The 13,771-nt window shown below is 43.0% G+C and overlaps 1 protein-coding gene across 1 annotated transcript; it reads right to left on the minus strand.

Annotated features, from left to right (window-relative positions):
* Window positions 1–5,148: 5,148 nt before the first annotated feature.
* Atp5mg (ATP synthase membrane subunit G) lies at window positions 5,149–13,099 on the minus strand. The gene is made up of 3 exons (NM_212516.3): window positions 12,973–13,099; window positions 7,719–7,879; window positions 5,149–6,457 (listed from the first exon to the last, which is right to left on the minus strand). The coding sequence occupies exons 1-3, from the start codon at window positions 13,022–13,024 to the stop codon at window positions 6,359–6,361; spliced, it is 312 nt and encodes a 103-aa protein (NP_997681.2). The 5' UTR covers window positions 13,025–13,099; the 3' UTR covers window positions 5,149–6,358.
* Between the last annotated feature and the right edge of the window lie 672 nt (window positions 13,100–13,771).

Genomic DNA, 13,771 nt, shown 5'->3' on the forward strand with positions numbered 1-13,771 from the left:
TGGAATAATATACCATGAGTGCATACCGTGTGTGTGTGTGTGTGTGTGTGTGTGTGTGTGTGTGTGTGTGTTTTGTGGGGGGAGAATTGGGTTACCTCACTCAGGATAATATTTTCTAGTTCCATCCATTTGCCTATGAATTTCATGAAGTCATTGTTTTTGATCGCTGAGTAATATTCCATTGTGTAGATGTACCACATTTTCTGTATCCATTCCTCTGTTGAAGGGCATCTGGGTTCTTTCCAGCTTCTGGCTATTATAAATAAGGTTGCTATGAACATAATGGAGCACGTGTCTTTGTTGCATGTTGGAACATCATTTGGGTATGCCCAGGAGAGGTATAGCTGGATCCTCAGGTAGTGCAATGTCCAATTTTCTGAGGAACTCCAGATTGATTTCCAGAGTGGTTGTACTAACTTGCAATCCCACCAACAATGGAGGAGTGTTCCTCTTTCTCCACATCCTCTCCAGCATCTGTTGTCACCCTGAGTTTTTGATCTTACCCATTCTGACTGGTATAAGGTAGAATCTCAGGGTTGTTTTGATTTGCATTTCCCGATGACTAAGGATGTTGAACATTTCTTTAGGTACTTCTCAGCCATTCAGTATTCCTCAGCTGAGAATTGTTTAGCTCTGTTCCCATTTTTTTTTAAAATAACATTTATTTTACATATTTGAGTACACAGTTGCTGCCTACAGACACACCAGAAGAGGGCATTGGATTCCATTACAGATGGTTGTGAGCCACCATGTGGTTGCTGGGATTTGAACTCAGGACCTCTGGAAGAGCAGTCAGTGCTCTTAACTGCTGAGCCATCTCTCCAGCCCCTGTATCCTATTTTTTAATAGGGTTATTTGGCTCTCTGGAGTCTAACTTCTTGAGTTCTTTGTATATATTGGATATTAGCCCTCTGTTGGATGTAGGATTGGTAAAGATCTTTTCCCAATCTGTTGATTGACATTTGTCCTATTGACAGTGTCCTTTACCTTACGGAAGCTTTGCAGTTTTATGAGGTCCCATTTGTCGATTCTTGATCTTAGAGCATAAACCATTGGTGTTTTTTTTTTTTTTTTTTTTTTTTTTTTTTTTTTTTTTGGTTCTTTTTTTTCGGAGCTGGGGACCGAACCCAGGGCCTTGCACTTCCTAGGCAAGCGCTCTACCACTGAGCTAAATCCCCAACCCCACCATTGGTGTTTTGCTCAGGAAATTTTCCCCAGTGCTCATGTGTTCGAGGCTCTTCCCCACTTTTTCTTCTATTAGTTTGAGTATATCTGGTTTTTTTTTTTTTTTTTTTTTTTTGTTCTTTTTTTTTCGGAGCTGGTATATCTGGTTTTATGTGGAGATCCTTGATCCATTTGGAGTTAAGCTTTGTATGGGTCGATAAGAATGGGTTCGATTTGGATTCTTCTACATGCTGACCTCCAATTGAACCAGAACCATTTGTTGAAAATGCTATCTTTTTTCCACTGGATGGTTTTAGCTCCTTTGTCAAACATATTGTCTTTAATGAAAGATTCAAAGGATGAAGAGATGACTCAGCAGTTAAGATCATTTGCTGATTCCGTAGGGGACCTGGGTTTGTTCCCCAGCACAAGCATGGTGGCTCTAGCCACCCTAATTCCAGGAGATCTGACGCTCTTTTTGAACCTTCTTGAGCACTGGGCACACATTTGGTGATATGAGGGCAAATACACATAAAATAAAAAGTCTACATTGTTGTTGTACGGGTGTTGCCGACCAACTGTTGCGGATGAAGTGGTGTGGGCTGCAGAAGCTACCATCCCTCTCCTCACGCTTCCTCTTTACAGACGGGAGACGCAGGACACGCACCCTATGCTGTGTACCCCAGCTTTTGTCACAGAGGACTGAAATTGCCTGTTCATGGTGTTAATTGTTACCTTTTTTTTTTTAATAAAAAAACCCCTAAAACCCTCAAATAAACAAAAACAGGACCTCACTATTTAGCCCTGGCTATCCTGAAATTTAATTTATAGACCAGGACTGCCTTTAGCACACAGAGATCTACTTGTGTCTTTTTTCCAAGAGGCATGGACCACCACTCTAGCTTGTTAAAATCTTTTTTTCTAATAATTTTATCTTTACTGTTCTTCAAATGCTGGGATTTCTTTTCCTGGTGTTAGGGATCAAACTCAGAGCTGTGTTTGCTGGGTAAACTACATTCTCGGCCCAACAGTATAGTTTCACTGCCTCTGAGAAAGGGTCTCACCATGTAGCTCAGGCTGGCCTTGAGCCAGCGGGTAACCTAAGCTGGCCTTTAGCTCTTGATCCTTCTGCCTCAGCCTTGAGCCATAGGCTTGAGTGCCACCCACCTGGCTGAATTCAGTCAATGTTCTGATTCATGCATCCCAGGTTGGTCTCACTTTTATGTGGCCTGCTTTACACTTTTGATTTTTCTGCCTCTCAAGTGCAGGCATTACAGAACATGGGCCGCAGGCCTGGTTTATGCAACTCAGGGAACTGAGTCCAAGACTTTGAGTGTGCTAGGCAAGAATTCTACCAACTGAGCTACATCTCCAGCCCCATGCCATCCTTTTTTTAAAAACACACACACACACACACACACACACACACACACACACACACACACACACACACACACAAAACATGTTGTCAGATGGGTATGGCTGGGCACATGTGGAGGTCAGTGGGTAACTTGCAGGAGTTTCTTTTCCCCTTCAACCAGGGGTTGAACATCAGGTTTGGTGGCAAGTACCTTTACCCACTGAGTCATCTTACTGGTTCCATGGAACAGCTCAGAATAGCCTCAAAGTCATGATCCTTCCACTTATGCCTCTTCAGCATCTCCTGCTAGTGTATATAACCAAGCAGTGCAATTCTCTCCCCCTCCTCCTCCCTCCTCTTCCTCCTCTTCTTCTGGAGACAGATCTATGTAGCTCTGGCTGTTTTGAAACTCACTCTGTAGACCAGGTTGGCCTCAGAGATCCACCTGCCTCTGCCTCCAGAGCGCTGGGATTAAGTGTGCCACCATGCACAGCTCCAAGGCAGTGCAGTTTTTTTTTTTTTTTTCTTTTTTTCGGAGCTGGGGAGCGAACCCAGGGCCTTGCGCTTGCTAGGCAAGTGCTCTACCACTGAGCTAAACCCCAACCCCGGCAGTGCAGTTCTTAAAGTGGCATAAAAGACATTTCATGTTGTTCTCAATGTGCTGGCGATCATCTTACTTCTGTCTCCTCCCTACTACTTCACACTAGTGTTCTTCCAGAATGCCAGAAATATAAGGTGTGTTACTTTTCCATGTCTGTTTCCTTGCTACATAGCCAAGTATGATCCTGACTTTTTTGTAGAAGAAATTTTATCTATATTGAAACATTGCATCCTACAGGGAAGCTCCTTATGCAGGAAGATAAATAACTTAAAATAGCTTCAGGAAGCCCCTGAAACTGACCAGATTCACTAGGTCTCTCCCTACCAGAGTTAATAATGAAAGCTGAGAGCACCTCAGATGGAAGGAAAGTGAACTGGAAAGAAGACTCCTAGATCTGACCATCACCTGCTTGAAGAGGTTTAGCCTAAATGAGACCAATTTATACCAACTTGGCAAGAACACTCTTCCAACCTTTTGCAGTATGCTGTAGGTTTCCCTAGCTTCTCTGAGCTATTACTTGTTGCAGTGGGCTTTGGTGGTGCCACTTTGAGTCATTTCTGCTCCTGTAAGGAACCCCAATAGAATCCATTGGTTTGCCAAGTTAGACTTCAGTGGTATCCTTATTTGGGTCTGTCATGAAATTCCTGTTTGAGGTAAATGTGTGTTGTATCTTCCCATGAAATGTTTGGTCACACAATACTTAATTTAAAAAAAATGTATATGGGTGTTTTTGCCTACATTTAATATGTGCATGCCTGCTGTCCAGAGGCCAGAAGAGGACACTGGATTCCCAGGAACTTGTTAGAGATGATTGTTAGCTGCCTTGTAGGTATTGGGATGAACCTGGGTCCTCTGGAAGAGCAGCCGGTGCTCTTAACTGCCAAGTCCTTTCTTCAAGCCTTGACCTTTGACCATCCAGTTCCACCTGCCCTGCTGGCATTACACATGTCCACGTTTTTCTCCATAGAACAGCTTTGTGGTTGTCCCATACCCTACTCCATTGTTCTTGGACTGCATTCTCCTGGTTTGAGGCTGGGGCTCTAAGTAACCTAGACTGGCCTCACACTCCTGCCTCAGTCTTGAGGTTTTCTTTAGGTCATCTCCAGAAAGCCTCTTTTGGTCCATCTTCTCAACATGGTCTGGGTTAGCGTCTTCCAAGTTTATCTTCCATTGTCCTCATCTTAAAACCAGACGGAGCTCTTAGAACTGGGACCAGTCTTGAACAGGTTTCTATGCTAAGGAAGTACTTGGAATTAAGCAACTGAACTATAATGAAAACCAAGCCATCAGTATTCACACATTCCATGAAACTCCAGTCTCTGCAAGGAGACAAGGTATGTGGGAATGATAGGGACCAGCAGCCTGGTGAAGTCCAGTGATCACTACAGGCAGCTATTTTAATTCAGGAAAATGCAGACGCAGTGTAAGTCACAGAGGTGTGTTGTGGGGGAAAGCAGTAGAGAAGACGGAATGTCTTCTGGTGTGACTGCTGCTTTACAACGGAGCATTACATATGAAAACCCACTTGAGTTTAGGCTACAGCAGGCACTGGCTGAATTCCTATCTTGGTTGTGTTTTTCTCCTGGTTAGCTTTATTGGTCATGTACTACATAGAAAGGAAATTCATCTAAGTTGTCATAGAAGTATCCCTACAGTCCTGTGCTATGAAACTTACATGACAGAGTATGTCCAGATACAGCATGACTTAGTTTGGATCACTTGTGTTCCTTTGAACATTACTTTATATTTCACAAGAGAACAGTCTCCATAAAGACCTTGCTCATATCTAGAAGAGCTGTACTGTTTCTTCATTAAGGTATAGAAGCTGTGTTCCAATTGTGGGACTAAAAGGACAAAATTAAACACTACTACTGAAGGAACAATACTGTACCACAGGCTTATGACTTTAAGAACAGGTAGAATAAGACCCCTGAGCCAACCAGAGACTGCAGGGTCTGCAGCCACGGCAACACTGGATCAGCACCTCTTCTAACATCCTCATGAACCGCTCCACAAGACAAACTGATACTAATCACTGTTTATTTCAGCCCATAATACACTACTTAGAGCCTTGGATGTCACCACTGGAAATGTTATCTACTGGATCTTGCAAAACTACAAAACCAGATTAATAATATATCCCAGTTAGACTATTCTTTGAAGAAAGACAGGATCTGTCTATATAGTCCTGGCTGTACTGGAACTGAATATGCAGACCAGAATGGTGTTGAATTCAGAGACCTTCATGAACACTAGGATGAGAGGTTCCTGTCACAGACTGTCCAGTTACATGGGTCTTTTACCGTGCCCTACTGTCAAAGACGTTATAATCGTATAGCTAAGCATACTACCCTCTTCATTCTTGATGCAAATATTCAATCTGAGGCCTACATCAACATTTTTAAGAATATTGTTTATGAGACAATGCCTCATATAGCCCAAGCTGGCCTTACACTCCTGTCCCTCCCCCATATTTCCTTGTGAGACAAAGTCCCATTATACATTCAGGTTGGTCTTGAGCTCCTTGACTCAAGTGATCTTACATCAGTCTTTTCTGTTGTTGGGCATATGCACTACACCTGTTTAAAGTTTCAGCCTCTTTCTCTTTAGAGATAAGAGCTTCATTGTTTAACTATTACTGGCCTGAAACTGTGTAGTCCATGCAAGTTAGCTTTAAATCTGAAGTGAGCCTCCCAACTACTAGGATTACAGATTTTTTTTTTGGTAGGTGGGAGAGACAAAAGTTTCTCTGTGTAGCTCTGGCTGTCCTGAACTTGCTCTGTTGACTAGGCTGGCCTCGAACTCCGAGATCACCAGCCTCTACTTCCTGGTGTGCACCACCACCACCATTAATTTTTTTTTTTTTTTTTGGTTCTTTTTTTCGGAGCTGGGGACCGAACCCAGGGCCTTGCACTTCCTAGGCAAGCGCTCTACCACTGAGCTAAATCCCCAACCCAACCATTAAATTTTAAATTAAAATTTTAACCATCATACGTCCATGTACCATGTATATTCACAAGTTTTTCCTAATTGCAGGTTAAACAAACATACACTTAAACCTGTATCAGTGTAACAAAGCCAAAGACGACTAACTTACTATCAGGAAATACTGTCACTGTGCAGTACTTGACAGAGGAAACACTGCCACTGCACAGCTAGCATTTTATTCAGATAGCAGTCTCATTACACATGGTCCAAGATAAGAACTCAAATCAGAAGTTAAAGATTGGTCTTCAAACATCATAGCCAACAATGCCACGTTTGCCTATGATCTCTCCGATATAAAACCACATCCACACCTCAGTGGCCACCAAACCATTCAGCACAGCTTCCTGGAAAAGAAAAAGCACAAATTTTAAGGTACTTTAAAAAGCAAACAAAAACCCAACACATATTTGAAACTGTTCTCAGGATTAACAGAGAATGTAAGGATGATATTAAAATCACAGAACAGTTTTAGCCAAAGCTAGGAATTACTGATATTCAATGTCCAACTTCTGAGAGCCTTGAACTTTCAATTTTGTGAGGCAAACGAGCCTGAGCTTATAAACTGTTTCAAAGAGATCTTTAAAGGCCTGAACTGGCTTAACCCTTTCATTATTATTTTACGAGACACTTTATGGGTCCTAAAACAACCCACATCCTGGAAGTGGCTCACACATTAGACAGGGCATTCACAGGAAGGCTTCTCTCTGAACAGAGACTTTGGAATAAGATGAAGGACTCTGTCTTCTTCCTTCTTTCACTATCATTTGGATTAATTTTTTCCAAGTACTCAGTATCTATTTTATATTCCTGACCAATAAACAAAACAAAATGAAACAAAAAAAAAAAAAAAAAAAAGCAAACCACACATAGTTCTAGAAGGCATTGCTTCATTCAAATGCAAACTTAGAATTACAAAGTCAAGTTGGGGAAAAAAATCCTTCTATAAACAAACTGGACCTTTTTACTATTATTAATAACATTTTTGGAGGTCATTTTCCTCCTTCAGGTGGACCGGGAGGTATTGAAGTCTCCTGACTGTCACCCTCCCCCAGGCAAAGGCTCTGATCACAGCAGTTACTAGACATCGGTGTACTTAAAGTCAAGTTCCATGGGCTGGAAAGATGGCTTAGTGACTAAGAGCACTGACTGCTCTTCCAGAGGTCTTGAGTTCAAATCCCAGCAACCACATGGTGGCTCACGACCATCTGTAATAAGATCTGATGTCCTCTTCTGGTGTCTGAAATACAGTGAACTTATATATAATAAATAAATCTTAAAAAGAAAACAAAGCCCAAAAACTATATCAGCATGTTATAATATAGTAGATGGCATTAGAAAGGAGAATGAGGTTCCCAGTAACTCAGGACGCGCACCTTTTTGCTCTATAATCACAACTAGACCAAGACAAAGAACGGCTGGATTACTTCTATTCAGATGACGAAATGAGAAAAGAAAATGTCTTTCCTTGGCAGTCAAAAAAGAGACAATCTCTCATGTTGGAGTTTGCCTTACTGGAAAATACATATATTAATCAAAAGAACTGGAAATATCCCCAGGGAAGACACTTTTCAATCACAAGCATACTTTTTCATTTAGCAGAATTACCTTAACTGTGAGGTGTTTGAAGTTACCAGTTTGGGCACTGTGAATTATACTTTTCATGCTCTGAATAGCTGTAGGGATTTCACCAAGGGTTGGGGGAACCAGCTCAACCCTAGCATAGTGCCAAAATGTGGCCAATCGAGGCTTCGAGTAAGTCACGGCAGCTGCAAAACAAAACAAAACAAAAAATCCAGGGTGAACTCACTACAGATGGAAAGAAGCAGATGTGTGGGCTGGACACAAATATTTATTCATGTATCACATCCACTCACTGCTTGGACTGAAGGTGCACCCAGTGTCAAAGTCAGAGCTGCTGCTCCCTGGTAACAAGAGGCTTTGAAGATGCAGGACACCTGTGTCACAGGGACACTCCGCCAGGCAGGAAGCTCTGAGCAGTTAATGTCAGACGCACTCACTAGTGGCCAGCTAGTGCTGTATTCATCTTTGAATGGCAAATCAAATGGTGTAAAGTTACTCAGAGCTAGGCTTGCAAGGGCAAACGCTTATGTTCCTTTGTAGAAACACCAGATTTTGAAGAGAGGAGGTTCAGAAGGGGAGAAGCTATGTAGACTGAATAGTATTAATAGTAAGATTGAGGCTCATCACAATATTGGCCACAAGTCCAGAGGAAATTATACCCATTAGTATCCATTCATTTTTGGTATCCTTAGTGATATGGGCTGGCTTAAATCTCTCTTACCAGAGTAGAGCTGCTCCCCTTTCAAACAGTGCACTCAATAAAAATAAAATTTACATGTATTGGTAAGAAGAACCAAAACTAGAATCTGTGCTGGGTGGTGGTGGCTCACACCTTTAATCTAATCCCAGTACTGAGGAGGCAGAGGAAGGCAGAGCTCTGTGAGTTCAAGGCCAGTCTGGTCAACCAGTGAGTTCTTGGACAGATAAGGCTACACAGAAAAACCCTATCTTGGAAAACAAAACAAAACAAACCCCTAGAATTAAGCTGAAATTCCTTGATGTAGTCACTATTTTGAATCAATGAATTTAGCAGAAGATATAGTAACAAAAGCAACACAGGGTCTCGGGATATAGCTCAGCGGTAGTGCATGTACAAGATCTTGGACTGAAGTTATAGCAGACAGTGACGGTGACAGAAACGCATACAGAAACAGATGTATGGTGAGGCAGCAGGAATCTGATGCTGCTGGATTAGGATTATATGTACATAGAGGGGCACAGAACAGTCATTCACTCACTTTTTTTTTCTAAACAGTTTTTCTCTGTAACCCTGGCTGTCCTGGAACTCATTCTGTAGATCAGGCTGGCCTCAAATTTACAGAGATCTACCTGCTACTACCGACATCACTCAGCTATTTATTTATTCATTTTAAAAGATTTTTTGGGGGGGACGCTAGAGAGATGGCTCAGTGGTTAAGAGCACTGACAATTCTTCCAGAGGTCCTGAGTTCAATTTTTAGCAACCACATGGTGGCTTATACCCATCTGTAATGGGATCTGATGCCCTCTTCTGGTGTGTTTGAAACAGAAACAGTGTTCTCACATACATAAGATTCATTTTATTTTGTGTGTGAGTGTTTTGCCTGTATGTATGCTTATGTATGTGTGTAGTGCTCAAGGCTGACAGCAGAGGGCACCAGATCCCTTGGAACTGGAATTGTGGTTGTGAGCCACCACATTGCTGCTGAGAACTGAATTTAGGTCCTAAGCAAGAGCTCTTAACTACTGACCAATCTCTTCAGCTCTAGAGACAAGTATCTATGTATACAGACTAACGTGCAATTATAGGTATGTCTGATACCTGCTGAGCTGGCTAGCTTTGTGTCAACTTAACAAAAGCTAGAGTCATTTGGTAAGAAGGAACCTTAACTGGTTGAGTAGTGGTGGTGTCACCTTTAGTCCCAGTGCCCAGGAGGCAGAGGCAGGTAGGCATATCTGTAAGTTCGAGGCCGGCCTGGTCTACAGAGTGATTCCGGGATAGCCAAGGCTACACAGATAAACTCTGTTTCAAAAACAAAACCCCACAAAAACCCCAAAAACCAACCAAAAAGAACCTCAACTGAGAAAATGCCCCAACCTACCAGTTTGGCCTGTGGGGCATTTTCCTGGTGACTGGGGTGAGAGCATCCAATTCACTTAGGGTGCTGCCACTCCTGGGCTAGCGGTCCTTAGGGTGCTGCCACTCCTGGGCTAGCGGTCCTTAGGGTGCTGCCACTCCTGGGCTAGCGGTCCTTAGGGTGCTGCCACTCCTGGGCTAGCGGTCCTTAGGGTGCTGCCACTCCTGGGCTAGTGGTCCTAGGTGCTATAAAGAAGCAGGCTGAACAAGCCACAGGGAGCAAGCCAGCAAATAACGCTCGACTCTAGGTTCTTGCCCCGATTTCCCTGGATGATGAATTTCAAGCTGTAAAAATGAAATAAACCCTTTTCCTCCCCAAGTTGCCTTTGGTCATGGTGATTTGTTGTTGTTGTTTTAAAGATTTTATTTATTTTATGTACGTGAGTGGACCATCACTGTCCTCAAACACACGAGAATAGGATCCCATTACAGACGGTTGTGAGCCACCATGTGGTTGCTGGGATTTGAACTCAGGACCTCTGGAAGAGCAATCAGTGCTCCTAACTACTGAGCCATCTCTCCAGCCCAGTCATGGTGTTTTATCACAGCAAAAGAAACTAAACTCAGACATCTGTCCACTGAGAGAACTTTGAAATGGACTGTAGCAGCAAGGAACAAACCCAGAACCTAGAGGGTAATCTGTGAATTCCATTGTTTAATAAAAGGACCCAGGGCTCCTTGGAGAAATGGCCAAGGCCAAGGCTAAGCAGAGAAAATAAAGAGATGACTTATCATGTAGAACCAAAAACTAAGAAGGCATGTCAAAGGGGGCCAATTAAAAAAAAAACAAAAACAAAAACCTACAGACTGCCAAGTCTGGCACAATCTCAGCAATAAATAACGAGATAGAACTAGATACAAGAAGTATGAAATAAACTTAAAAGAGCCTGTGCAATCTACAATTGAAACAACAAACAAGAGAGAGAGGGAGAGAGAGAAATGGACTAGAAACAGATCTTCCTCACAGAATCCCACTTAATTCATGTAGAAAATGGACTTACCCGCCACTTTAACAGAAAGCCCTCTTGCTCTGGTTACTCGCTTGTAAAGAATGGCTATAGACACATAAGGCCTGTCACTAACAGGATGTCATTGTGATGTTCTTTTCTGAGGGGTAGGTGAATGAAGATAGGAGGTGGATTTGCTGAGAATTCCAGGAGAGGGAGGTGTACACATGAAAATGACTAAAACTGTTACATAAATGTATGAAACCGCCAAAAAAGGGCAGGTGCAGAATGCAAGCAGTAGCCTCACAGCGGAAGACCGCCCGCCACATCAGATCAGCAGATGGGCATACAGACCATCAGGGCTATCCGTCTCGGGTATCTAAGCAGACATCTCCAAGTGGCCAAATCATGAAAGCAAATATCAGATATAAGAAAGGGAAACAGACACACAAGACAACTAGTTGTAAGGTAATACCCTAGAATGAATACAGACTCAGAGGATATGAATGGAAAAGCTGTGAAACCCACATAAAATTTAGAGTTTAGTTAAGAAAAAAACAAAACAAAACAGAAAAACCAGACTTTGACCTTTCTGGGGGAAGTATGATAATAAAGTTACTGACTTCTTCCTTCAAGCAACATTCCTAAGGAACTGAGAGATCCAGTTAGCAGTCAGTATCAAATACTTTTTACATTCACATCCAGCCTATGCTGCAGAGCAAAAATCTACTTAACGTTCTGTTTTTTCAGAGCCCTCATTTTTCAGTACTTCTAGAACAAGTTATCTTATAATTACAACAGTGGAAAAGGTTTGGGTTTATGTTTCATGACCAAAGTTTACCTTGGCAATGTCTTTTGTTATTTTGTATTTTATCAATAAAACCAGTTTTAAATTCCTGAATCAAGCTACCTAAAAGATGCAAAAGTCATACAGCTGGGAAAATATCCCTATGAAATACTAAAGTTAGCACCTCAAACCATCAAAGTCCAAACGTCAAAGCCTTTTGGTTGCATTGGTGTGAAAACTGTAGCACTTGCTGCAGAAGACCTAATGATTTTACTATGCAAATTCTTTGCAAAACAGTTGTTGGCAGCCTAGCGTTCCGAGGGAAGGAATCCAGTATTTATAGACTCTGGCACTTTAAGGGTTTCAATAGCTCACTACTGTCTGGCTAGTGATGAAGGGGAGAGAAAAATGAATTACTAAATATCCAAGCACAGCAAAACAGGTTCGAAAGCTCAAAATTACAAGTTTTTAAAATTCCACCTTCTAGGGCTGGAGAGATGAAGAACACTGGCTGTTCTTCCAGAGGTCCTGAGTTCAATTCCCAGAATCCACATGGTGGCTCACAACCATCTGTAACGGGGATCCGATACCCTCTTCTGGTGTGTCTGAAGACAGCTACAGTGTACTCACATTTAGAAATCTGACCTTCAACCGCTTTATAATACAGTAAAGAAGGAAATGTAAACTTAATCTCCTGCTTCAGAGATAACAATAATTTCTGCTACTCAGAAGAGAACTGGGGGCTGGGGATTTAGCTCAGTGGTAGAGCGCTTACCTAGGAAGCGCAAGGCCCTGGGTTCGGTCCCCAGCTCCGAAAAAAAAAAAAAAGAAGAGAACTGTATCGATTGAGTATACTGCTCAGGCTTGTAACGATTCAGTGTTTATCTGAGAGATCTCTGTCTACCAGTATTTTCAAACAAAACAAGCCCACGAATGCCAAGCCATCGTTCTGAAGACGACTGCTGACAGGCATCGTTTTCTATGCTGACTGGGGTGAGGATATTCATCCCCACGCTCCAAATTCCCTTCGTCGGAATTCTCTAGCATCTGACCAGGATGGTAAGCAAACATAACTTTCATTTAAAATTTCTGGTGACTTTCTAACAACTTCACTGAGACCCAGATCAGCTATAAGGTCTGATGTGTGACCTCTCCCCTGTTACCGTCGTCCTCCCCTTCCTAGATCTCCCGGCACGGTAAGGGGGCGTCATGGCGTTCGCGGCGGAGTGAGGCCGGGCAAAAACCACACGACCACACTTAACAGGCCCGGTTAGGGCCCAACAGCTTGTGCGCCCTAGGCAGCCAGGGACAGGCCAGGCGAGACTGGGGCTTTGCAGTTGCCTCCTGGTGGCCCTCCCGACGCCCGCGGGCCCCTTGGTGCCGCAGCACACTCCTTCCCCTCACGATTCTCTCCCGCGCTGCGCTCACCCGCCACCATCGACGGTGCCTTGTCCGCGAGGTTACGGATGAACTTGGCCATGGTCTAAGGTGGAAGGTTCGTCTCCCCGAACCAGCGGCTGAATGTCACCCCCGTAAGGACCCGCGGAAGGACCCCTTCCCCACTTCTAAGGTCAGGCTGCCCCCTCTATGCCTGTTCAAAATATATAGGCATTGCTTCCGTGTTTGTGGCATCTCATTAGTCAGATTACTTTGTTCAGCACAAGTAAAAACGTAGATATAAATAAAATGAGGCAAGATAACACGTGGAGAATAACGAGATTCCTCAGGAACCAGGCATAACTTGGGACAGCTATTCATGGTGGGCCGGAAGATCGTTGAAGTGGGGAAATGCGCATGCGTCATTGATTTTCTTTGCTTCATCTCCACATTAGCTTGCGGCAGTTTCGTAGCTTTTCAGAAAATATGGAAATCGAGGCTGGAATGCTTCACAAGATGCTTGTGGGTCGATATGTTCGTCTTAAAGGCATAGCAGGGCCAAGACCAAATAAGAACTTTAAGGGGCCACATAGGCCTTACATTTATGTGAGTCACCCAATCAACGACTTCTTTAATTGACTTCATAATTCCGTTTTCCTCCGCAGCCAGCATCAGAATTGGGATCCAACCCGGCTTTTAAGACAAGCCACTAGGAGCTGTGCGGACAAGAGGAATGAAGTCGTGTGTTTTGAGGGTGTGCACTGTGCCAGGCATTTGTAATTCAGTGGAAACATGCTTTGGGTATTGTCCCCTTAGAGACTAAGATTCCTAAATAGTCATACAAAGAGTA

The sequence above is a fragment of the Rattus norvegicus genome, chromosome 8 (assembly GCF_036323735.1).
Source record: "Rattus norvegicus strain BN/NHsdMcwi chromosome 8, GRCr8, whole genome shotgun sequence".
Classification (NCBI taxonomy): Eukaryota; Metazoa; Chordata; class Mammalia; order Rodentia; family Muridae; genus Rattus; species Rattus norvegicus.

Coding starts and splice junctions, on each gene's coding strand:
- Atp5mg (NM_212516.3), bottom strand. CDS start 13,024: ATGGCCAAGTTCATCCGTAACCTCGCGGACAAGGCACCGTCGATGGTG. Junction 7,880..12,972: donor GGCACCGTCGATGGTGGCGG/GTGAGCGCAGCG, acceptor TTTGTTTTGCAG/CTGCCGTGACTTACTCGAAG. Junction 6,458..7,718: donor TCAAACACCTCACAGTTAAG/GTAATTCTGCTA, acceptor TTTCTTTTCCAG/GAAGCTGTGCTGAATGGTTT.